The sequence below is a fragment of the Nicotiana attenuata genome, unplaced genomic scaffold (assembly GCF_001879085.1).
Source record: "Nicotiana attenuata strain UT unplaced genomic scaffold, NIATTr2, whole genome shotgun sequence".
NCBI lineage: Eukaryota > Viridiplantae > Streptophyta > Magnoliopsida > Solanales > Solanaceae > Nicotiana > Nicotiana attenuata.
This window is the reverse complement of record NW_017671724.1, coordinates 68,704-94,130: the sequence shown is the minus strand read 5'-3', so window position 1 is coordinate 94,130 and position 25,427 is coordinate 68,704. Positions and strand designations below refer to the sequence as shown.

General features: G+C 36.4%; 1 protein-coding gene across 1 annotated transcript; it reads left to right on the top strand.

The window, feature by feature from the left end:
- Positions 1-860: 860 nt before the first annotated feature.
- Positions 861-11,196, top strand: LOC109209869 (ras GTPase-activating protein-binding protein 2). The gene is made up of 8 exons (XM_019373213.1): positions 861-1,041; positions 2,591-2,768; positions 5,819-6,116; positions 6,200-6,625; positions 6,913-7,034; positions 7,120-7,185; positions 10,352-10,415; positions 10,583-11,196. Exons 2-8 carry the CDS (start codon positions 2,592-2,594, stop codon positions 10,810-10,812), a joined length of 1,383 nt encoding a protein of 460 aa, XP_019228758.1. The 5' UTR covers positions 861-1,041; position 2,591; the 3' UTR covers positions 10,813-11,196.
- The last annotated feature ends 14,231 nt before the right edge of the window (positions 11,197-25,427 follow it).

The window sequence follows — 25,427 nt, the reverse complement described above, 5'->3', positions numbered from 1 at the left end:
TGACCTGAAATATGAAGAGAACTTACAAAAAGCACTTAAGAGTAGACAGAAGAGTTGGGAAAGAGCAGCGATGTTTCTCCATCCTTGAAATTCTTCTGGAATTATATTTAAGAGAAGCCGTCAGTGAGCATTGAGATAATTATTACATGAAAGCTTTTATGAATAGCAAAATGTCAATTTTGCCCTTGGTCGACCACACTTCCCTTTTCTATATAATAGATAATAGAAATTCATTGTGTTGTATTAATTGTTCATCATCTATTGCTCATTATTGATCATAGAGAGTCGTCATCGCAGCTCTCATAACTGTTAGTCCTTCATTGACTACCCTTAGCCGGGTATCATATTCGACCTCGAGGCCCCATATATGCGAGCTCGAGGCCTCAATTCCTAGCCATTTCGGTTCGTTTATTAAGCTATCTATAAGCTATCATCTTAATTTTCAATCCTTCACTTAGCATTTATTGCCTAACAACTAGCATAAAAATGGATCACATGTTTTTAGAACCACTAAATCAAATGTAATTGTTTACCATTTTCAAGGTAAACAAAACTGTAAGAATTTTTTAATTATAGCACATATATGTAAATATTTCGAACCCTAGCACAATATGTCTTGGAGTTTTTTTCTGGGGTGTATTTTAGCTAAGAATATTTCTATAAAATTTTATTTACAAGCGGCTAAATGTTGAATAATTTTAATACACTGGTTGACTATTAATAGTGGTCTTTGCCAATTTCTTTCCTTGATTAGATATCGAGGCAAATAAAGAGGGGTTAAGTTGTATCAACTACCAAATTTAAGGGAGTGAGCTGCAAATCCAATGGAATCAAGTCCTTTAGCCGTTCCCGAGCCGCTGCACTTACCCCGGCCCGTCACAGGTAGCTTTCGCACAATATTCATTCCTTCTTTCGTGCGCTATAACACTATTCTTCTCTCCGAAACCAAACAAATCCTTCACTCTCTCACTCTGCTGTCCAGCACATCGTCAATCCCTCTCTCACTCTCTGCGCCTCCATCTTCTACAACTTCCATTTCGGGTAATTTCTAATTCTTCATTTTTGGTTCTGCAACACTTAATGATCTGTTTAATTAATGCAACTGTTTGAGTTACTTTACTGCTCTTCTCTAATTGGATCACGTTAACTTCAATCTTTCCTAGTAGAAACTATTTTTTAAAATAAATTTTTGGTTGTTTTTGACAATCATTAGGACCGCCGTTTCCTCGTGATTAGCAGCCATTTATAATTATGATCAATGTTCCTAAGTTTTTGTTTTTTTGGAAATGTCGATTGATTAAATGATTTTTATATTTATTTTTTTGATTTGTTTGGTTCTGGTTGAGTGAAGGGCCTTGTATGAATGACAACTGAGGACAGATCTGTGGTTTGCGCTTTATGTATCTCACCTGTAATGATTACATGTTCGCGGATTTTACTACTGCTAGTCATTAAGAGTTGCATTAGTGAAATGAATACCCCCCTCCCCCCTCCCCCCCAAATCCAAAAAAAGGTGTGAACTTTTAGGGTTCTTCCTACGGCTGCCTTTTGGTTTCACACCCGGTGTCCATTTCCTGCTTTGGGGGCCGACTAATCCGGATTCACATCAGGAAGTCCTACTCTGGGGTGTAAAGCGATCCCTATCAAAAGTTCGAACCCGAGACCTCTAATTAAGGATGAATTAGTACTTATCAATCCACTAGTCTGGTTCATTTGCCAGAACTACAACAATAATAACAACATACCCAGTATTATCCCACACCGTGGGGTCCGGGGAGAGTAGTGTATACGCAAACCTTTCCCGGTTACCCCTACCTTGTGAAGATAGAGAGGCCGTTTCCAATAGACCCTCGGTTCAGGAAAGTATAAGCACCACAACATTAATGAAAATGTAGACAAGAAGGGACAATACCAAAAAGTCATATAAAAGCAAAGTAAAAACAACAAGATAGTAAGTGATCAACAATAAAAGAAGACAATGGTTAGTCATAAAAACCTACTACCAATCGGAAGCGAGACTGCGTGCTAATACTACTGTTATTATTATTTTTTTGCTTGTAAGCCAATGGCACTTTTACCTGATATTGTTGTTCTTTATTCCGCTATCTGCTCCTGTCAATATTTGTTTTTTAGGCCTTAATATATATTTATATTTGGATTAGTGGGGCTTAATAAGGCTATATTAGGACAAACTTTTCCTTTTGCAAGTATATGGATTTTACCGACTTCTAGAAACTACTTAGTGAGAACCTTCAATATGACTTCAATATGAAGGTCATAGACAGATTAGTCTTGTATACTCTGTTACTCTGCCTGGGTGTCATAATCATCTATTCCCATACAACTGGCAAAGTTATTCCCGAAATGTTTTCATGTTTGACTTCCCAGCCCATAGCAATGTTGCTCATGTGTTCAGATTCTGACCCCGTGATCTTATTTGTTTATCTTTCTTCTTATCTCCTTGAAGTAATATGTATTCTGGTAATTTCTGTGTTAACTATACTGATGTTTGAAGCTGATGTCTTTTTGTTGCACAAATAATGAATACAAGGGTGATTTTTATGACTATCATCTTGTCGAATTTCTACAGAATGGCCACACAAACTGCAGCTCCGCCTTCTGCTCAAGTTGTTGGAAATGCTTTTGTTGAGCAGTATTACCAAATTCAGCATCACTCCCCAGAGTTAGTATATCGATTCTACCAGGATTCGAGTGTCTTAAGTCGCCCAGATTCTAATGGCGTGATGACATCCGTGACAACAATGAAAGTGAGTACAAGTAGAATTTGTTTGTTTACTGCTATGATACGTGATATGCTGGAAAGGTGTTGTGCAAGCACAAATATCAACTAATCCTTATGCATCTGTATGATAGCCAAACATTCTAGCAGCTATTAATGAACATGTTTATCATCTCCTAACTCATGCTTATTTCTTGTCTCGAGCTTACTTCTTATATATTCAGCAGCCTGAACTAATAAAACCAATTTTGAAGATGCTTACAAGTCATGATTGTCTAGAGTTGGTGGTTGATGTTGGAGATCTATTCTTGGAGAACCATAATATGCTTTTGCCAACTAACAAGCAAGCATATACGATCAGAGAAGAAAAGAGAGTAGTTTAAATTGTTACCCAACTAATCGTGAATTATAATTTCATTTTTTACTTGGGAGCACAATTTGTGATCTGGTATTATATTTTGCACCCTTCAAATGAGCTTTAACCCAGTTCACCATTGCGAAAAGTAGATTACAAAAAATCCATCCCCCAATCACTTTGTTGGACAAGTAAAAATCATACTTCTTGTGGGAAATATGATTTAAGAACTCACAATGTTCAGTGCATAGTAAGTACTGTTTGTTTGGTATTCATTTCTTTTATTTCTCAAATACTTTTCCCTTATACTTGCTCATGTCCAGGGGCGCCTTTTGTATGTTTCTGCCCCTTACCTAGATCTCTTCCACTAATAGCAGCAACACAGATATTTGAAATCTTGGACTATTTTTGGCCCCTGAAGCTCAGCTATGGTTGCTAATAATTGATGCTTAGATCTTTCAGATCTTGGTGCTTAATTGCATGCTCCGGTGTAGTCAAGGAGGTTCTTTTCTTTTTAGTGAACTGAAATAACCGTGTTCTGTTTGATCTTTCTCGATGTTGTTTATCAAAATGGTAGAGCATTTCGGATTTCTTGATGTAGACGTAGTCTTCTATTCTTTTCCCTTAACCTGAGGTGACTATTTGCTCTTGGTCATACCAGCACAGAATTATTTTAATTTGCGAAATTCAGAGTGATTGTTGATTTGCTATCGAAAGATATCTTTCTTCCGGATGTGAAAATAGATAGTACCAATTATTTACCTATCAAAAGAAAAAGGAGGTAATACCAATTATTTTCGTAAAGTGTGTTTTATTTCATTTTTGATATTGTTAAATGGAACCTAATTGTAGATATACTTGTTCCAAATGCTCACTTTTATTCTGTAGAGATGTGCTTACTAATACCACAAAATTTCCTTTGAATTGACAAAATTACTGAGTGTTTGGTTCATGAGTTTGAAAGCATGGTTGAAGACATGGAGTGACAACTTGCTTGGTTTGGATTGCTCACGAAACTGGCTTTAGAGAAATTGGCTTTAGGTAGCGTTTTCGGAGAACATATTTGTGTGTTTGGATTTAGTATTGGAAAAGTTTGTTTGGAGAACTGGCCTGCAATGTTTGCTACCTTTCAAGGTCTCAAGTTCGAAACCACTGGGTGCAAACAATTTATGAGGGCCATGGGGTAAAACTTGAATTAACCGTGGTGCACTTGCGGGAAACTCCTTGCCGAGGGCCTGTGCACCCCCGGGATTAGTCGGGTCTCTTAGAGACTCGGACACCCGGTGCAAAATCAAAAAAAAAAAAAAAAAAGAACTGGCCTGCAATGGCAGAGGTAGTACTAGTACGGCGTGGGACATGCAGTGGGCACACATCAATTCTAATGTGAACTAGGTCTTGTATTTAAGTAGAGAAGGGTAAAGGGGTGACCCATTATTCATTGAGTTTCGAAGACAAAAACGGATTTATCGGTCATAAAAGTGGGTAGAAAACTTGTTCTTTTGGATATGGTTGTGGGCTAACGCTATAACATTAAGATACTTTTGTTAACAATATGAGAAAAATTGAGTAAACAACTTTATTAGCTACCGACTTATTTCCAGAACTCAGAACAGCCAAAACAACAATAAGTTATTTTCTGCTATATGACCAAGTTGTTGGAAAAAGGAAAAAAAGAGACCAATTTCCAGCCATAAGGTCTGAGAGCAGTCGGTAAGCAAAAGAAATTTGGGGGACTAAATGTCAAAAGGGAGCCTAACTTCTAAATTTTATTGGAATTAAAAACCAAGTCTAAAACCATTTTGGTCTATTTTCTAATTGTTTTGGTCTATTTTCTAATTGTGTGGTTGTGAAACCAACCATTCCATTTAGTTGGTTTCAGTCTGGTTTGGAGAACTTTTTGATAATAATCATGAGCTATGTTTTACTTTTCTGGAAATTGAACCAAGCAATGTAAAACAGTTGATATTAAAGGTTTCAACTTAAGGTTTCATTAGTTGTATAAAAGAATAGAATGCTAATAGATGTGCATTACTGATTGTATAAGACCAGGCATAGTGAAAAACTAGTCAGCATGTTTATTTTCTTTGATTGGAAGGTGAAGTATCATCATTTTAGAGGCATGAAAGAGTTTGAATGGGATCTTTAGGCTGTAATACTTGTTATTGTCATTACAGATACTTCTGAAGCTGTGACTTTGTTTCATGGCTGTCCACGCTACAATACCACCGAATATGACTGAGAGGAACTGTTGCAATCCCAAATTAAAAAGTCCCTGTCAGAGCTTAAGAAATGTCGTAAAACCTGTCCGCTCTACAATATATAGTAATACCAAGGTCCTTGGTATCTTATTTTGATGAGTAGATCCTTGGTATTAAGAGCTGGCAGTGATTTATTTGGGAGAATTCCTTGTTTTAGAAATAGCCTTCCTCAAATATATTGCCTTACATCAGCCCATTCTGTTGGCATTGTCAACCATTAAGTTCTGATAGAAGTTTGTCTTCTAATTTTAGGGTTTCACTTAAAGGGCTGCTAATTTGCTAACATGAGAAGTAGCGTGACAGAAGTATTTTGTATTGTTTTTTGTTGCACCTTGTTTATTTGTGTATTTTTAAAATCCTGTTTAGAGATATTAATTGGAAAAGTATTAGCAAGAATTGCATAGTAAGATGGTAAATTGAATACTATCTGCAATATTTAAAACTATATCGCTTTTGTTGGAGCAGAATATCAATGATATGATATGTTCATTGGACTACAAGAACTACAAGGCAGAGATAAAGACTGCAGATGCACAGGAGTCCCATAAGGATGGTGTGATTGTTTTGGTAACTGGATGCTTAACTGGAAAGGATAACTTGAGGAGGAAATTCACCCAGACATTTTTCCTTGCTCCACAGGACAAGGGGTATTTTGTTTTGAATGATGTTTTTAGGTATGTACAAGAAAATGAGACTGATACCGTCTCAGAAATTATTAATGGAACTGAGGATGTGCCTTCAGAGGTTCTGAGCCCTGATCCAGGTTGGATCTCTTTCAAAATTCGATAAGTGTACTTGTTCTTGTTATTCTCTTGAAATCTCTTACCATTTTCATTTTGATTCCAGAACCAGCTCAAGTGGTGGATCCTCCAAATCTCGACCAAGCTGGCTCTTATGCTGAAGAAGCTAAGAACGTTGAGGAAAAAGTCCATGACTCTTTGGAAGATGGGAGACAAGTTGGTGAGGAAAGGGAGATTGTGGTGGAAGCTGAATCAAATTTCAATGAGAACCAGAATCATGCAAATACGGAATCAGAGAATTCTGTTGCCCAAGAGGATGCTCCAAAGAAGTCATATGCATCAATTGTCAGTTCACAAACAAAGAAAGGGCCAATCAAAATCTATGTACCTACTAATACATCCAGAATGGCTCCTGCAAAGGCTGTAAAGCAGCCTGTTGCTGCATTAGCACAAACTCCAGCTCCTGAAGCATCAAATCCTACTGCCCACAATGGAGCTAACGTACCTGAAACTAATGATACTGAAGATGAAGGTATAATATCTTGAAACTTGCCTGAAATATACTCATTCCTTCCATTGGGAAAAATCTTTTGATGGGCACATTTAGATGTAACAAAATATGGAATAGGGATGCTCATTTTTTATTTTGAGCAAATGAAGGAACATGATAAGTAGACACGTTGAGTTTGATCCAGATGTTGGGTTATTTGATTTTGCAGTATTCATGCTTTACTGCTGATTCTACTTCTGTTTCCTCATTGTTTACAGTCTCATTAAGAGTATATGGTCATCTAATTTACTTAATTTTAATTCTTGCAGCTGAGGGGCACTCCATTTATGTTCGCAATTTGCCTCTAGATGTTACCGTAGCCCAACTTGATGCTGAATTTAAGAAATTTGGACCTATTAAGCAAGGAGGAGTACAAGTTAGAAGTAATAGGGTTGGTTCAGCACACATTGTATTCATCTTGGTTCACTTACTCCTACAGATATTTAATATTTTTCCACTGATTCCCTTTTATGCAGCAACAAGGATTCTGCTTTGGCTTTGTTGAATTTGAAGATGTGAGCTCCATGAACAGTGCCATACAGGTTTGAGCCCTCTGAAATATCATTGCATAGTCTATCTTCACTAGAATTTAAAAGGGAAAAAGGTCAGATTTGTCCCTCTACTTTAATAAATTATCCACGTTTATCTCTAGTTCTACTATCCGTCCAAATATGTCCCAACCGTTAAGAAAGTAGACAAAAATATCCCTAACCCTAATGGATGTCTACTGTGGCAAGGCATCCCCTCAATAAAAAATGCCACGTAATTAAATTGAAATGGTGGACTCTATGTGTGTCCAAAAAAAGATTAAAAAAGAGTAAGAGGAAATAAAAGGAAAAAATAAATGAAATTAGAAAATCCTTCCCTTCCGCGTCTTCCTTCACCTCATCAGAATATTCCGGCCAAAAGATATATCCCTTTCATCAGAATTTTTTTAGTTTCCCCATTTCCGTTGCACCTTGTTTCCCCCTTTTCCTCTTTTCTGACCATATTCTCCATGAACATCTCACACCAATTTTTATTTTTCAAGCTCTCACTTTCCTCCTTTCTCTTGTCTGTTTGTAAATCACTTCTTCCACTAATTTCTCTCAATGTTCAAGTGGCTCTCAATACTTAAAACCCCATTAAGAGCACTGTTCTAGATAGAAAATTTCCCTCAGCTCAGCGAAGTCTTTTATTTCGGGCCGAAGGTTCATTTTTATTTTATCATTATCTTCTTTGTTTGCGAAAAAGATTGTTCCGTCGAGATTTTACGGATTCTGATATGCTCAGACAGCGAAGAAATTTTGATAAAAAGAGGTGAGGGAAAAAAAAATTCTGGTCTCGGGTGAATTTTTAAAGAGAAACAGGGGATCACTGGTAAATAGATTTTGACGGAGGTTTTCTTTCTTTTGGATCTAGCTCTCCTTTTTGTGGAAAAAGAGTGTTGCTGGCCGGTTGTGGCCAGTAGAGAGGAGCGAGAGATGGGAGAAAAGAGAGTGACCGGTAGTGTTTATACAGGTGGTTTCTAGTGAAGCTTTTTGGTGGATATTTTCTTGGTGGAAGACGGTTGGAGTGGTGGTTCGGACGGTGACTGTCAATGATGGAAATTCATGAAACAATTTTGTGGAGCAGGACTAGAACCATGAAATTGCAGCAATGGTGGTATATTAGCCGAGAAGAAGAAGACTAATTTTAGTGGGTTTAGTTATTTTTCTTTTACTGATGAAAAATAATTAGTTACATGGAGTCCATCGTGTCATTTTAATTGATGGGTCATGGACATCCGTTAGGGTTAGGGGTGATTTTGTCTACTTTCTTAACGGTAGGGACATATTTAGACGGATAGTAGAACTAGGGATAAACGTGGATAATTTACCAAAGTATAGGGATAAATCTGACCTTTCTCCCAATTTAAAATGTATCATCTTCCTAGACTTGTTAGTATGATATGTCGCCTCATTAGTCTTTTCAAGATGCGTGATGGACCCTTGATCACCATAAAGAGTATGACGTGCCAGTTTTTGATGTTAGTTCTATTTGGCATATAATGGTTAATGACAGGCCAGATTTTGATGTGTGTGCTGTTCAGCATATAAGGTTATTTGTCGAAATAACAACTGTTTATTTAAAGGGACCTATCATCCTCAAGCTGTCTGAGAAGGCTTATGCTAGTCTGCTAGAGAGCAAAATCAAGACCATATCTTCCAGTCATTAGTGCTATATTGCTTTTCCTGATTAATTAGGTTAACATCTCTGATATATTGCAGGCTTAGAATTAGGCTTTTAATTAACAAACATGACAAACATTAACTCCTCCTGCTCGCTACTTGCCCACTTGTCCTTTTTTATTACTTTGACTAGTGCCCAGCTCCCGAGACTCTTTCATATAATTCCAAAAATTTCTCCCGCCCTCGGAAGCTCCTACATCCAAAGTATGAGTATTTACAGCAACTGATATGTGTATGTGTACACACACGTATATCTTTGTACCTATTAATGAATACAACACAGTTTGAAAATATTAGATGTGTTAGAAAATCAAATTTTTTGGGTTGAACTAGATGAAGTCGGCTAATGACCGTGCTTATTTCAAAAACTGTAACGACTAGTATGAAAAGTTCTACTGAACCAAAACTTCAAAATGAAATTAATTGAATTGCCTCTAATTGTAAAATGATTAACCCTAGTAGTTTATAGTTTGTATAAGTGGCACTTAACATGTTGGTTAACTGTATTCTGGAACAAGGAAAAAACTCATTGGCTCATCAAAATAACCTACTACTAAAGAGTAGTTGATCAAGGTGTCATCTAATACTGAGAATCAACTGCTGCCTGGACGAAGATCATGATTCCCCCTATGTTATCTATGAAAATCCATAGGGACGTTTTTCTTATCACATATGCCAGAGGATTTATGGTTAGTGTACATCACTTCTGTGAAAGTTGAGCTCTGGGAAGAGTTGTTCACCTGTTGGAGTGGGGAACGTGATGAAGAGTTTCAACTTTTCATTTCCTTCTCATTTTGGTGTATTATCCAGAAGGTTTTGAAATTTATGTGCAACTTATTACAGGTAGGTCTCTTGTGTTGGAAAAATGAGATTGTGTTTTGATGAGTGGTTGAGAGCCGTGGTACGTACTGTTACAAAAACACATTGTTTGGATGGTTTGTTCTGGATTCCCTAATTTTCTGCTACATAGAGTGCGCATATTAAATTAAGAGAACTGTTTCAAACCAGACTGCAGCCTCGAGGATGTGATTGGAAATCGACGTTTATAGATGGAGCATAATGTGCAAGTTAAACCACATCAATGCAGTCACTACAATCTAAGGATACAATGTTTATTCAAGGCTAAAGCATGTATAGACCTTGATTCAGTGTGCAGTTCTGCTATCACCACCGCAGAAGAGCCACAATTAGTTCAGTTAGTGCTCTACTATGTGTCTATGTCTGATATTCCAGTATAGTTCTATATTAAATCCTGATTCTGCAGCCATGGACTTCGTTTAAGGTTAAACAAAGTTTTGCCTGAAGTAGTAATCAGGAATATGCAGATTAGCTGTATAATATGGGAGAAAATAATCTTCCCTATCTTTTGTCCTTAGTTATCTTGCTACTCAGGTTATTAGATGATTCTTTTCTGTTTTTTGATACTTTAAACATGCTGATGATTTAAAACTACTGCTAAATTCTTGGGTTGTTTTTCCGTGACAATTCTTTTATTCAGGCTTCACCCGTGACCATTGGAGGTCGTCAGGCTGTTGTTGAGATGAAGAGAACTACAACTAGAGGTAAGTTAAGAGTATATTTCCTTAAAAGTTTTCACATGCTAAGTTCAGATAAGAAAATAGACATCAAATTCTGCAATTTGTTCATACCATCAAACTTTAATCATTGATTGAGCTTCACGACTTTTTTCATATAAATGATAAACCTGGTGTTCAATTTGATGTTGCAGTTGGTAGCGCGAGAGGCCGTTTCCCTCCTGGAAGAGGAGGATTCCGAAATGACAATTTCAGGGGCCGTGGAAGCTTTGGTGGAGGTCGGAGCTATGGGAGAAATGAATTCGGAGGACGTGATTTTTCAGGGCGGGGTAGGGGTCAAGGTGGACGAGGTGGTGAAGGCTATCAACAAGTTAGAGGGAGAGGAAGGAGAGGTGGCCCTGGTCAGGGTTCTGCTCCAGCATAGTTTGTGTGGCTGGATAAATTTTGGTGGCAAATTTTTGACCTAGTTTCTTTGTTTGCCGGTGTGCGAGCAGCGGAACAGTTTAGTGGTGTAGTGATATCAGCTTAATCATAGTTGAGATTGACATTAATTTTTTCCATCTTTTTTGTTTCCCTTGACAACTTGGGTTCTCTCAGGTTAAAGTGTCGGGCAATTTTTTTACTATAGATTTTTGCGTAGGTGACTCGTGTTTCACAGGGTAGAAAATGTAACTTGCAGTGCTTAATGCTTGTTTCCAATTATATAGGAAAAGACTTGTGCTATGCTAAGATTGATTTGCTGAAAATTAGCTTGTTTCCTTGCTGAAGCTAAGAGTGGAAAGTTAAAAGAATAGGAATTTTTGCATCATTATTCTATCTAGTACTTATTCGTTATCTTGATGCGACCTTTTCTATAAGTCACCTTTTCTTTTTGTCTATATTTTTCCTATCTTGATAGATTATTTAAAACTTTTAATTCTCATTTTGGATTTCGATCAACACCCACGGAAAAACGATGTTAGAACCGCGAAACAAGTTGCCAGCTACAGCTGTTGGTATTGGTCGCTAGTTACTAGTCAGGTAGGCATTTTGTGGCAATATTTATCATGGGATCAATAATCACTCAAAATCTGGATAAGAGTTGCGATTGACGTTCTTGCTGTTATGCCTAATTTGATAACGACATATTTTGACCAACGGAAGGCACTTTCATTTTTTTTGGGTGTAGTCAAATGAAAATGTTAATGAAATGTACTTTTGCAGTGATTAGATTCAACACAAAACAAAAAAGGCAAAAGCATTTTAATTTTTTTTCTTTTTGATACATAAAACATCTTAAATATTGCTCCCTTAGTTCCAATTTATGTGAACCTGTTTGATATGGCACGGAGTTTAAGAAAAAATGAAGACTTTTGGAACTTGTGGTCCTAAACAAGTTAAAAAGGGGTCCAGAGTATTTGTGTGGTTATAAAAGCTTCTCATTAAGGGTAGAATTGTAAATTTAAGCTAAATTATTTTCAAATTTAGAAAGGGGTCGTTCTTTTTGGAATAGATCAAAAAGGAAATAGGTTCACATAAACTGAAACGGAGGGAGTATTCCTATCATTTAAGGATAAAATGTACTCTCTGCCATTCGAAAACAACTAGCAGTAAAATTTTGAAGATGAAAGTAGAGAGGTTTCACTGTACAACTACTACTTTTACTAAAAATCTAGTCTCGCTGTCCAGTTTCGATCTCAAACTAACCAACTATAACATAGACCGGAAGCAGGGCGGGAGCTAGCATGCGAAATACGGGTTCAGCTGAACCCAGTAGTTTTGGTTCAAATCTTATAATTGTCTTAAGAAATCCATTAAATATAAACAAATTATCAATTTAGAATTCAGTATTTTAAACAAACTAATGTCTCAAACCCATAAACCTCAATCTTGGCTTCACTCCGAGTCCGCAAGAGAAACAGTAGAAAACCCGATTTTGCTGGCTTTGGAACCAGACCATTGTTGGTGTGTGACGTGTGTCATTCCACGTAACATTCATTGATACCATTACTTGGGAAATTTTATTTAATGTGTGATACAATGCATTTTTTTGTTTTACAGTTTTATGAACCCAAAAATATAAGATTGTGCCTCACACAACTAATATTAGTTGTTGAGGCACACAATAGAATTTCTCCATTACTTGTGACACATGATTACACCTGACTCTTAAAGTAGACGTATTATGTTTTTTCCCAACAAATTAGACGTATTATTCACACGTGTCAGTTTATGTGAAGTTGTGATCAATAGTGAATGTCAAAGAACATTAACTTGCTAGTCAGGAAATAGCTATTATATTAGTTAGTGTTTTGATGGGAGTATTTGAAAAGAGGTAATTTTTGTTTTAAAATGTGCCTATTGGCAAAGGTTGAGTCTGTTAGTCCTAACAGACACCTAAAGGGTTTATAAATACCCTTTTCTTCTCCAAAACAAAAATCATCAGAAAAGCAACAAAGTATCTTCTTCTTTTCTGCTAGCTTCAATTCACCAAATTTGTTCAAGTGGAAATTCGAGTTAATTGCTGGTGCTCGAATTTCAGAGCCTTTGTAAAATCCTGGAGGAATTCTGCCATAATCCCTGCAACAACGAAATTGGGAGGCTTAAATTCCTTAAGGACAGTGACTACACTATCAAAGCCTAATTATTTCGTCCCTATATTCTGTTATATTTTCTAACAATCTTAAGGAATTTAACAACACTGCAATGGAGGCTTCTGGTAGTGATTCTGGTTTCAACAAGATGTTCGAAGTGTTCAAACTGGATCGATTTGATGGCTCAAATTTCACCCGCTGGAAAGACAAATTGCTGTTCTTTCTCACGGAGTTGGGAATAACATATCTGCTGAGTTCTGATCTTACTGCAATGCCAGAACCTACTGCTGAAGACTCTGACGAAATTAAGGCGGCACGCAAAAAACGTGAAGATGATGAGGTGCGCTGTAGAGGTTTTATTTTAAACTCACTTTCTGATCGTTTATATGATTTGTTCCGTCCTCACAAATCACCACAAGAAATCTGGAAAGCCTTGGAACAGAAATATACTGCTGTGAAGCAAAGAACGGACAGATTCCTTGGAATGAAATTTTTTGAATTTCAAATGATAGATGGGAAATCTGTCATGGAACAGGTTGATGAGTTGCTGGTTTTGATATCTAGACTCAAAGATTTTAAAGCCGATGTTTCTGAATCTCTTCAAGTGGCTGCTATACTTGCAAAATTACCAGCCACTTGGAATGACTATAGGAAGAAATTATTACATTCTTCCGAAAACTTTAATGTGGACCAGTTGACAAAGTATATTCGGATTGAAGAAGAGTTACGAAAACGTGAAAATAAATATGCTGCGAAAACTAGTTCAAAGGTGAATTATGTTGAGTCTAGTAAGGCAAACAACTCAGGAAAATCTGGAAACAAGGCTGGAAAGAAGAGAAAGTTTGAGGCTGCTCCAAAGGAAAATTCTTCTAACATTAAGAAAGGTCCATGTTATACTTGCGGGAAAATGGGTCATTTTAAGAAAGATTGCAGGTTTCGTAAGAGACAGAAAAATGAAGAAAACGCTGGACAGAAGAGGGTAAATAATGTTGAACAACAACAAGCTTCTTCTTCGGATATTGTTGCTATGATTTCTGCTTTTACCAACTTGAATCTGAGTATGGTAACTGAATGCAACATGGCAGCAACTATGAAATCTGCAGATTGGTGGTATGATTCCGGTGCTACAGTTCATGTATGCAATGACAAGAGTTTCTTCAAACATTATGAAGTTGCAACAAGTGATGAAAATATTTTAATGGGAAATCATGACACCGCCAAGGTCTTTGGAAAAGGAACAGTTGAACTACAATTCACTTCGGGAAAGAAGTTGATTTTAATTAATGTTCATCATGTACCTGATGTTAGGAAGAATTTAATTTCTGCAAGTTTATTAAGTAAGAAAGGCCTCAAAACTGTTATAGAGGCAGAAAAGATTATTTTCTCTAAGAATGGTATATTTGTAGGACAAGGCTATTCTTGTGAGGGCATGTTCAAATTAAGTATTAATAAAGTTGAAGTTTCTGCTTATATGATTGAGTCATCTATTAATTTATGGCATGCTAGACTTTCACATGTTAATTTTCGATATGTTAAGTTCATGTATAAAAATAAATTAATTCCTGTTGTTGAGAATAATGATAAAAAATATGAAATTTGCATACAAGCTAAGATGACTAAGAAATCTTTTCCAAAGAATGAAAGAACAAGTAATCTACTTGAACTTGTGCATTCCGATATATGTGAATTGAATGGTCATTTAAATAGAGGTGGAAATAAATACTTTATTACTTTTATAGATGATCATTCTAGATATACACGTGTTTACTTAATGAAAACAAAAGATCAAGCATTTGATATGTTTAAGAGTTACAAAGCATTAGTTGAAAATCAATTGGAAAAGAAGATTAAAATCCTACGTAGTGATCGAGGAGGCGAATATCTTTTCAATGAATTTTCTGTATTTTGTGAATAAAATGGTTAATGCCATGCTTTTACATGCAAAGTTACCAACGAATTTGTGAGGGGAAGCTTTGTTAACCGCTTGTTTTGTGCATAATAGAGTTCCTTCAAAGAAATTTAAGGTTTCACCATATGAATTATGGAAAGGAAGAAAGCCTAACCTAAATTTCTTAAGGGTATGGGGCTGTTTAGCCTATTATAGAATTCCAGATCCTAAAAGGACTAAGTTAGGACCTAGAGAAATTAAAAGCATTTTTGTAGAATATGCTGAGAACTCAAAGGCATACAGATTATTGGACATTGAGTCTAAGTATATTGTGGAACCTAAAGATGTTGAGTTCTTGGAAACAAAGTTCATTGGTGACTCTAATAATTCACATGAGGACACAGAAATTACTAAACAAGATGGTAATGCAACAAGCATTGGTGATAATGCAGTAACTCAAGAAAATTGTGCAGAACCTAGTTCTTCTTCTAACAGTAAAAGAAAGGCAATTGAATCTCCTGTAGAACCAAGAAAAAGTCAAAGAGTTAGAAAAGAAAAAAATATAGGTTCTGATTTTATTTCTTCTCAAGCACTAGTCTTTTTGGTAGAAGGAAGTAGAGATGAAGTATTAAATAAAATACCCATTATTTTAAATTTAGAAGAGGATCCTAAAACCTATAGTGAGGCTATGGCTTCGCGGAATTCTTCTTTTTGGAAAGAAGCTGTAAATGATGAAATGGATTCTCTTTTATCAAATGGTACATGGGTATTGGCAGATTTACCTTCTAATACTAAACCTATTGGGTGTAAATGAGTTTTTAGAAGAAAATACAATACTGATGGTTCTCTACAAACATTTAAAGCTAGACTAATAGCCAAGGGATTTAGACGAAAGGCAGGAGTAGATTATTTTGACACATATGCTCCTGTGGTCAGGATTACCTCAATAAGAGTATTATTTGCTTTGGCATCAATATATAATCTAAATGTCCATCAAATGAATGTTAAGACGGCATTCTTAAATGGTGATCTTGATGAAGAAGTTTATATGGAGCAACCCGAAGGGTTTGTGCTTCCTGGAAATGAGAAGAAAGTTTGTAAATTAGTTAAGTCCTTGTATGGATTAAAACAAGCTCCAAAACAATGGCATGAAAAATTTGATAGTGTTATATTATCAAATGGTTTTAAACTTAACGGAGCAGATAAATGCATTTATTCCAAATTCACAAAGGACTATGGAGTGATAGTATGTCTTTATGTTGATGACATGCTAATCATAGGAACTAACATGCAAGGCATAAATGAAACTAAGAAGTATTTAACTTCTCAATTTAAAATGAAAGATTTGGGAGAAGTTGATGCTATCTTAGGTGTTAAAGTTAAAAGACATAGTAGGGGTTTTGCCTTATGTCAGTCTCATTATATTGACAAGGTTCTTTCCAAATTTAATCATTTGGGTATTAAAGAATTTAATACTCCGTTTGATGCTTCTAGCAAGATGGTTGAGAACCCCGAAAGATCTGTTAGTCAATTAGACTATGCTAGTGCAATTGGTAGTTTAATGTATGCTATGCATTGTAGTAGGCCAGATATTGCCTTTGCGGTTTGTAAATTGTCAAGGTATACTCACAATCCAAGTGGTGATCACTGGAAAGGTATAGTGAGGGTACTTGGTTATCTAAAAAAGACAAAAACTTTTGCCTTGTATTATAACAGATTCCTTCAGTGTTAGAAGGATATTGTGATGCTAGTTGGATAACTAGTGTTGGTGATAACAAGTCAACGTCTGGGTGGATATTCACTTTAGGTGGAGGAGCAATTTCGTGGGCTTCTAAGAAACAAACGTGTATTACTCGTTCCACAATGGAATCTGAGTTTATTGCTTTAGCAGCTGCAGGAAGAGAAGCAGAATGGCTGAGAAATCTGTTGTTAGATATAAAGTTGTGGCCACAACCAATGCCAGCTGTTCTCTTGCACTGTGATAGTGAAGCAACTATGTCTAAGGCATTTAGCAAAATATACAATGAAAAATCTAGACATATTGCTTTAAGACATGAGTACATAAGACAATTAATTTCAGATGGAATTATTACTGTTGTGTACATCAAGTCTAAAGACAACCTTGCTGACCCATTCACTAAAGGACTTGCGAGGGATATGATAATAAGCACAACAAGTGCTATGGGTCTAAGGTAATTTAAATTTGTCACTAGTAACGGGAACCTTACCTTTCTTATTTTTCAACAATATTAAAGGTTTAAAAGGTAATAACAAATTATAGTTGTGATGAATAGCAGGTACTGGAAATTAGTACCTAGAAAAGGAGGATGAGTATAAAAAAATACTCTTAGTGAAGAAGCAGAGTTCGGTTTAGGAACTAAAGAAGTCCGTGTTAAGGATTTGGTTAAATCTTCACCTATGTAAACACAAGAAGTGGTGCCGCTTCGATCAAAGTTTGGGATACAAAACTTGATAAGTGTTTATGAATTCAGGAAGTAGCACAAGGCCATAATTGGGTGCTAAAACTCACGGTGAACAAATTGTGAAGTTGGTACGATTTATGTGTATAAAGCTTTTCCGTCTTGTCAAATAGGAATTGTGGTTTAATAGAACTTAATCTAACCATCAATTTCGACAAGGTCTTGAATAGTTTATACAAGTAGTAGGTTTAAATCGAAAGATACCTACTATACGCATGAATCTTATACATCAATCACTAACTAAGTGGGGGATTATTATATTAGTTAGTGTTTTGATAGGAGTATTTGAAAAGAGGTGACTTTTGTTTTAAAAGGTGCCTATTGGCAAAGGTTAAGTCTGTTAGTCCTAACAGACACCTAAAGGGTTTGAAAGGAGGTGACTTTTGGTATTAAAAGGTGCCTATTGGCAAAAGTTGAGTCTGTTAGTCCTAACAGACACCTAAAGTGTTTATAAATACCCTTTTCTTCTCCAAAACAAAAATCATCAGAAAAGCAACAAAGTATCTTCTTCTTTTCTGCTATCTTCAATTCACCAAATTTGTTCAAGTGGAAATTCGAGTTAATTGCTGGTGCTCGAATTTCAGAGGCTTTGTAAAATCCTGGAGGAATTCTGCCATAATCCCTGCAGCAACGAAATTGGGAGGCTTAAATTCCTTAAGGACAGTGACTACACTATCAAAGCCTAATTATTTCGTCCCTATATTCTGTTATATTTTCTAACAAAAGATACTACTCCCTCCGGTTCAAAATAAGTGATTTTTTGGTCTTTTTTTTGTGGTCCAAAATAAGTGATTTTTCCAGATTTCAAAAACGAATTAATTACTTTTTTCCTACATTGCCCTTGGAGTAAATAGTGTTGGAGTATGTGTTAGGAGTATTTATGTGAAGAGATAGTAAAAGTTAATATGGTTAATTTTATTGCTAATTAATGTTAAAAGGTGGATTTCTTAATCTGTATGAAAACAATTAAAAGATCACTTATTTTGGACCGGAGTAGTAACATTTATGATAACTGCGAGAGTATTTTTGTTGGGAGTTTTTAACGACGAACACACTAAGCATAGAAGCATTTTCAGAAATTTGACCCTTTATTCTAAAGAAAAAAAGTACTCCTTACTTGTCACTTTAAAGAAACAATGGTGTCATTTCTCGAACAGAGGCAGATGGTGTGACAAGTCTGCGTTATAGGCCCCAACTTGTTTTGTGTTAAACAAGTTGGCCTATATTTAATCTGACATTGACAAAGGCCCTTTCACTTTTTCAATGGCCACGTCTTCTTCAGCAAGTTGCTCACTGTGTTTAGCCACTCGTTGTTTGACACGTACTTCCAACAAACCAGTATATCCTCCACGTTTCGATCTTTCATTGGACATTATGAAACTCTGCAAGTTGAATGGATCTCAGGGCTCCACTCTTGATCTTCTGCTGGATGTCGTATTTTGGGAGATTCTTTTTTTGGACCAACTTGTCTTTCAATATCATATCATTTTGGTATTTCCAGTTTAATTTATCCACCCCCACCCCACAAACAATTTTCCCCTGGTTTTATATTTGATCTAAACCAGGAAATATATTTCAAAACACTTTGGTACTAATTTCTAAATCAAAGTTAGTTTCGATATGTTGGACGTTTAAAAAGGTAAAAGTCATTTATTTTTTCCTGATCTACCATTTTATGTTAATTGAATGAAACATTTAAAGAGAGATAATAAAATAATATAGATAATATTATGATGAATACTTATTATTTTTCTTGAAGGGTGCATAAAAATCTTAGACGACACATAATATGGACCTGAGGAAGTTCGTGTTTACCCGTAAAACGGTACAGTTGAATTTATACGGAATTTTCAAACAAGTGAATTAATTCGATCCTGAAATAATAAAAGAGTTGAAAAAATATGCAATATTTAGCCTTAAGATGAGGTTGAAATAGCAGAAACAGTAATTCCGGGAGCGAAGCTTCCGGGCACAACAGTAATGAAATCAAAAAGTAAGAAGACAAAATTGTATAGAGCTTTGAATTGATTATAGCATAAGTTTGCCAGAAATTTCGTGTCCTTTACAATGATAACAGAGCTCACCATTTATAGCTACACCTAGGGAACAAGGTCCTAGGATCATGCCCTTATTTAATGTCAATTATGAGGGTCATTGAAAAATGTGTAACGGTGAGCATAAATGACAAATTCTTTGTCAGTGTACTAAATCCTGTAGAATATTCTCCATTAAATACTACCGGGCGGCATGTATTTATTGCATCTTTATGAGCGCAATTATTTACGGTAACAAATGAAATAGTTGTCTTCGGTTTTAGCTATCCTCTGCCTTCGGTTCCATGTGTTACCCTCTTATGCAATTACTTAGCGTAACATACTTTTACCCTATACAGATAGTCCTCCTGCTTTCCGGTGACATAACTTTGTATCACCGGGAAGTTGGTAGAAATATTCTTTTTGGCGGGAATTTCTCTGACCCCTCTGAAAAGCTTCTTACGGTTGATTAGACGCACGTCTCTCCGCATTTAATGCCCCGAACACGCATCATTCTATGATTTATCATAACTTTTGCCGGTTATCGAGGTAATTATGGCCACAAATTTAGCCGCCTAAACCTTTTCTTATACGCATCAATCTCCTTTATTCACACCTCATAATTCTCCAAACTCTCACAATCTCTCTTCATTCAATTTGTACTCTTTTCTTCAATCTTTCTTTAACTCTCCTCTCATACGTGAAAAGCTTTTCCTTTTTCTATAACATATAATAGCTTCTTCTTCAAAAAATACAAGTTCCTCAAAGAACAAAAATAAAGCTGATGAAGTCTCTCCTCCTACAATGAGCACCATCATCCATAGAAGTCTTGTCACAACTAAAGACTTTGAAGAGAAATTTCCTTCTGTTAGCCCTCGTACATGGGCCGTTAGCAACTATACTTCTTCCACCCATCCTTCCAGCATTCCTGCTGTGTAAGAAGATTGTCGTTGCCAAGATTTAGACATTATTACTCCTGATCTGGCGGAGCGGATAACTTTACCCAAGAAGGGTTTTACGAACTTTTATGTACCCCTTCACTTTGGGAATATTTTCTCTGAGCGGAGAGCTGCCTCTGTTATTGTGGAGTTTTACCTCTACTACCAAGTATGTTTGGCCCAGGTGAGTCCCTCTATGTGGAGGACGATTGCTTGCCTTCGGCACCTGTGCCAAGAAATGGTGGAAGAGTTATCCCTAGCTCACGTGATGAACCTTTATTCCCCTAAGATCTTCCGTGGGGGGATGATTAACTTCAGCAAGCGAGGCCACCGTGATATGCTATCCAGCATGGATGATGATAGTGATTGCGGGTTGATGGAATGGTTTGTTTCAGTTATCACCGGTGACATCATCTCGGCCTCGACTCCTTGCTCCCCGGAATTGTGGAACCGCACTCGTAAGTATACAGTTTGTTTCTACTCTTGTTAAAGATCCTTCCTCGTAATTATTAACTTTTATTCCTTTACTTGCCTCAACGACTCGGTAGGTTCCTCCTAGGGTTGAGGACTTGAACAATGGGCACAGTAAATTTTGGACATTACTATGCTCGAAACCCGCTCGTGGAAAGAGTTGACCCGGAAGACCAAAAATCATGGTAAATTGAACTCATCTTGTCCTTACCTTTTCTTATGAGAAAGTTGTTTGATTCTTTTCTTCTATTGAATATATGTCTACCCTAGGGTTCAGTTGTCGTCCCCGAGGAGGATGTTTTGGCTGATCCTGCTGATGCGGCGAGGCTGTTACAGAAAGCTTTTTTCACAGACAGGCGTCTCAGGGCCTGCTTTTGGTGCAAGTGCTTCTTCTCGGAGTCCCAGCCGAAGAATAAGCAACCAAAAAGAAGGCAAATGATTTCATCCTAGGAAGCTCAAATCTATTCAAGGACAAGGATGAAGCTTTGGAATCTCAAAGAGGGCCTTTAACAAGATCTCAAGCTAAAAAGTTGCAAAACAAGGACATTGGACTCCAGGAACGATCAAAGAAGTTGTTAGTTGCGAGGAAGAGCTTAAGGATAAAGGATATGAGTTATCTAGGTGTAATAATTATTTTATGGCCCAAATTCATGTCCAATAAGAGGTGGATTAGATCCCAAGAAACATCCTCTGAAGAAGGTCCAAGTCAGGCCACTATTGAACCAACTTAGCACCTAAAATGCGTACAAACTTGCAACCCATGAAGTCCTACCATTCTTGTACATCAAGGACTTACTTGATGTACAAGAATGGTACAATAGTTGTGCTAGATGTTGAGTGCAAGCTGGTGCCAAGTTGCTTGCAACTTTCCTTCGAGATTTCCAAGATTTTCAAGATTCTATCCAAGATTGGTTTGGGACTTATTTACATATATTATGGAACTATATTTATTGCTTTACTAGTTAGTTAAGGTTATGTTTTCCTTTTACTAAGATTTGGAATTACTTTCCAAGAATGACTTGGTTTTTGCTTCCTAGTATTTTCCTTTTCCTAAGGTTGTTGGACTTGTTGTCCAAAGTAGTTTAGGACTTTATTTACTTATTTTTTAGGTAGAATTTCGTGACCCCTCTCTATATAAAGGGTTGTATTCTTTGTTTTTAGACTTAGATTATTCAGACTATTATCAATAAAAATTGTGAGAATTTTCTTGCACTCTTGTGTGTGGCTACTCTTGGATTTATTCTTCAACCTTCAAGACTCAACTTAAGGTGGTAAGATTAAACTCTTTCGAAATCTTAGATCACTTCTAGGTATTCAAGAAAGGTGATAAGTTTAGGCTTATTACTGTTCTTGTTATTCTAAAGGGTCGGGTTTCACAATCTATCTCTTGTTTTTAATTCTCTATCAAACGTGATTAGTTCTTCTTTAGCTAATGGTTGTTGTTAGGATTCAACTTCAAGAATAGACTTCTTGAATTCAAGAAACTCTTTCTTGAATTCAATCTATCTTTAATTTCTGTCTTCTTTTTTTTTTCTTTATTTTCTTCTAGCTTCCGCATATTTCTTAGTTTTTCTTTACTAATTTTTGAATCCCCTATCATGTTGTTATCAAGTGGTATCAGAGCATAGGCTAATCAAGATTTCAATCTTGATAATCTTGGGAGGTTCCTAAGCAAAAAAACCAAAAAATGAAAATAATAAAAATACGCCCAAAAAGAAAAGTGTTATTGCTCATTATTACTTTCAGAATTCAAGTATTATTTGGTTTCCAAGTCAAGAAAGGAAACAAGAATAGGGGATCCTAGTTCTTGAAGATTAAGGTAACTTCTTTCTTTATTCTTGTGGGTTTTGGGTTTCTTAAATTCTTTCCGTTTTTCTTTTAACGCTAACCAATTCCTATTCCTTCTAGGTTTGGCCCGCCACTTTCCTTTTCTTTTTCTAACTCCTTATTCTTATCACTGCGGGTTGTGACTTGTTAGGATTATTAATAAATCTAAAGATTAAAAACCAAGAGTTGCTTTGAGTGGAAAAAGGCAAGAGAGGTGAGAACATTAGAAGGAAAAAGCCAAATTTTAGATATACATATTTCTTCTCATCTTTGTTCAAGATGTTTCAAACAGGTAGTTATGAAGAGAGGAGGCGAGCTATGACTCAACAATTTGAAAAGTCGAACTTACAATATGCCGAATAGAAGGAAGACAATGGTAAAATATTTTACAAACAAGAGCTAAAGTGATATCTGCGATTTGTGCCATTATAATTGATAAAGAGTTTGGCTATAACTCAATTAGTACTTATATGTTTGAGAAATTGAACTTGCCTTGCGTTAAGCATATTGAACCCTACATGTTAAGAGGAGTAAAGGTAGATAAAAGAGTATTATTACTATTCTCTATGGGAAGGTATGAGGATGCGATCTGGTGACGTGATTCCCACGAAGAATTATCATATCTTTTTGGGAAAGCCATGGTATATCTACAGAAGAGCTTCATATAACATGGAAAAAAATAGATGCTCTTTTGAGGTTAACCGGAAGAAACTCATTCTTGGACCTTTGACTCCTTCGCAAATTTGTGAAGATGAAAAGCCTGTTAAAAAAATACGAAAAAATATGAGAGAGAAAAGAAGGTGAGGATTAAGGGAGTGCATGTTGACATCCCAAGAGAGGAAAAAGGAGAGGTTGTGTGGAGTAAAGAGAGTGGGATGTCAAGAAAGGAAAAGAGTGAGCATGAGAGGAAAGAAAAGAGAGAAGGCCAAGAGATAGAAAAAGGCTTTGAGGTAGAGAGAGAGAGAGAAAAAAAGATGGTTTGAGTGAAGAAAAAGAAGAAAACCTTGGTGAGAGAGAAGAGGATAAGGATGAGGGAAAAATGTAGTTTTGTGATAAAAGCCAAAGAGAGTGTAAGCAAGAAAAAAAATTCTTTACTTCCTAACCCATTAACTCTTTCTTGTTTTAGTTCTTGTGATTTTGTGCAGCCACGTGTTGAAAGACCTTTTGAAATGGGAGGTGAGGTACAAAAGATGGTGGCAAAGGATCCAATTGGATTCCAACATGAATTTGGCGAAATCAATTCTTGTTGGATGGTGGAAGTTAAAAGCTTGGTTAAATTCTTTGTTATCGAATCTTTTGACTACTTTGATTCTTATTTACAGGTTTATGACACAGAGTTCCCTAAAGCGATTGCTAAGCAGGAATCATTGCTGTCACGATCCCAGTCCGCCCTCCGTGAACTGTCATGACGGCACCTAGTCTCTACGACTAGGTAAGCCTAATCGCGGAAAAGAAACCAAGAATTTTGCGGAAGTAAAACAATTTAAAAAGAAATAAGAAATAACCAGTGTATAAATGTGCCGCTCGGCATACACCATATTTAACTCTCAAAACCAACACACAAATCCAAGACCCGGAAACCCATGAATCACAAGCTAAGAAGTACTACACAGCTCTAACTCCAGAATGTCTAACAAGAACTGAAAATACAGAAGGGCTAATACTAAACAACAAGAATAGAAAGAGACTCAACGGTCTGCGGATGCAGCAGATATACCTTGAAATCTCTACAGAAGTGCCTCCCTCAAGGATGATAAGCCTGAGAAGAAGTACCTGGATCTGCACATGAAAAACATGTGCAGAGGAGGCATGAGTACACCACAATGGTACACAGTAAGTGCCAAGCCTAACCTCGGTCGGGTAGTGAAGAGGAAGGTCAGGGCCCTACTGAGGTAAATAATAATAATAGTGACAGGTTAAGATAAACAATATAATTGAGAATCTACAGTAAGAGTCTATACATGATATTAAGAGTACAATAACGGAAACAGAATATAAAGACAAATCACCAGGTAACACCACTCACAACAAGGATAATAATCAGGGATCTCTTGGTATCCCGAGGATCTCTTGGTATCCTCAATATATACTCCTTCCGGTCCAAAATAAGTGATTTTTTGGATGTTTTCACATAGATTAAGAAATTTACCTTTTAGCATTAATTAGCAATAGAATTGACCATATTAACCTTTACTATCTCACAAAAATAGTCCTAACACATATTCCAACACTATTTACTCCAAGGACAATGTAAGAAAAAAATAATTAATTCATTCTTGAAATCGGGAAAAATCACTTATTTTGGACCACAAGAAAAATGCCAAAAAATCACTTATTTTGAACCGGAGGGAGTATACACTAGGGATCTCTTGGTATCCCGAGGATCTCTTAGTATCCTCAATATATATCGGGGATCTCTTGGTATCCCAAGGATCTCTTGGTATCCTCAATATATACACACTAGGGATCTCTTGGTATCCCGAGGATCTCTTGGTATCCTCAATATATGCCAGGGATCTCTTAGTATCCCGAGGATCTCTTGGTATCCTCAATGTATGATAGGGATCTCTTGGTATCCCGCACCTTAGTCCAGATCATAAATACGTACAGGGGATCTCCCGGGATGCCGTCCCGTAGTCCCAAATTAAAACACACCGAAGCAACACAAGGATACTCAACTAAATGCTAAATACGTATCAAGTAAACAGTTAATTCTAGTCTAACATGCTTCACATAATGCAATTAAAGCACTTTAAGAAAAAGGCAATTGAGTCAACTAAACATACTTTTCTAAACTAACAACAGGCTAAAGTCGCAAGTAGAATAAAC

Excerpts from the sequence above, each read along its gene's own strand:
- LOC109209869 (XM_019373213.1), top strand. The coding sequence starts at position 2,592 with ATGGCCACACAAACTGCAGCTCCGCCTTCTGCTCAAGTTGTTGGAAAT. Across the intron at positions 6,626-6,912 it reads TAATGATACTGAAGATGAAG|CTGAGGGGCACTCCATTTAT; the intron begins GTATAATATCTT and ends TAATTCTTGCAG. Across the intron at positions 10,416-10,582 it reads GAAGAGAACTACAACTAGAG|TTGGTAGCGCGAGAGGCCGT; the intron begins GTAAGTTAAGAG and ends TTGATGTTGCAG.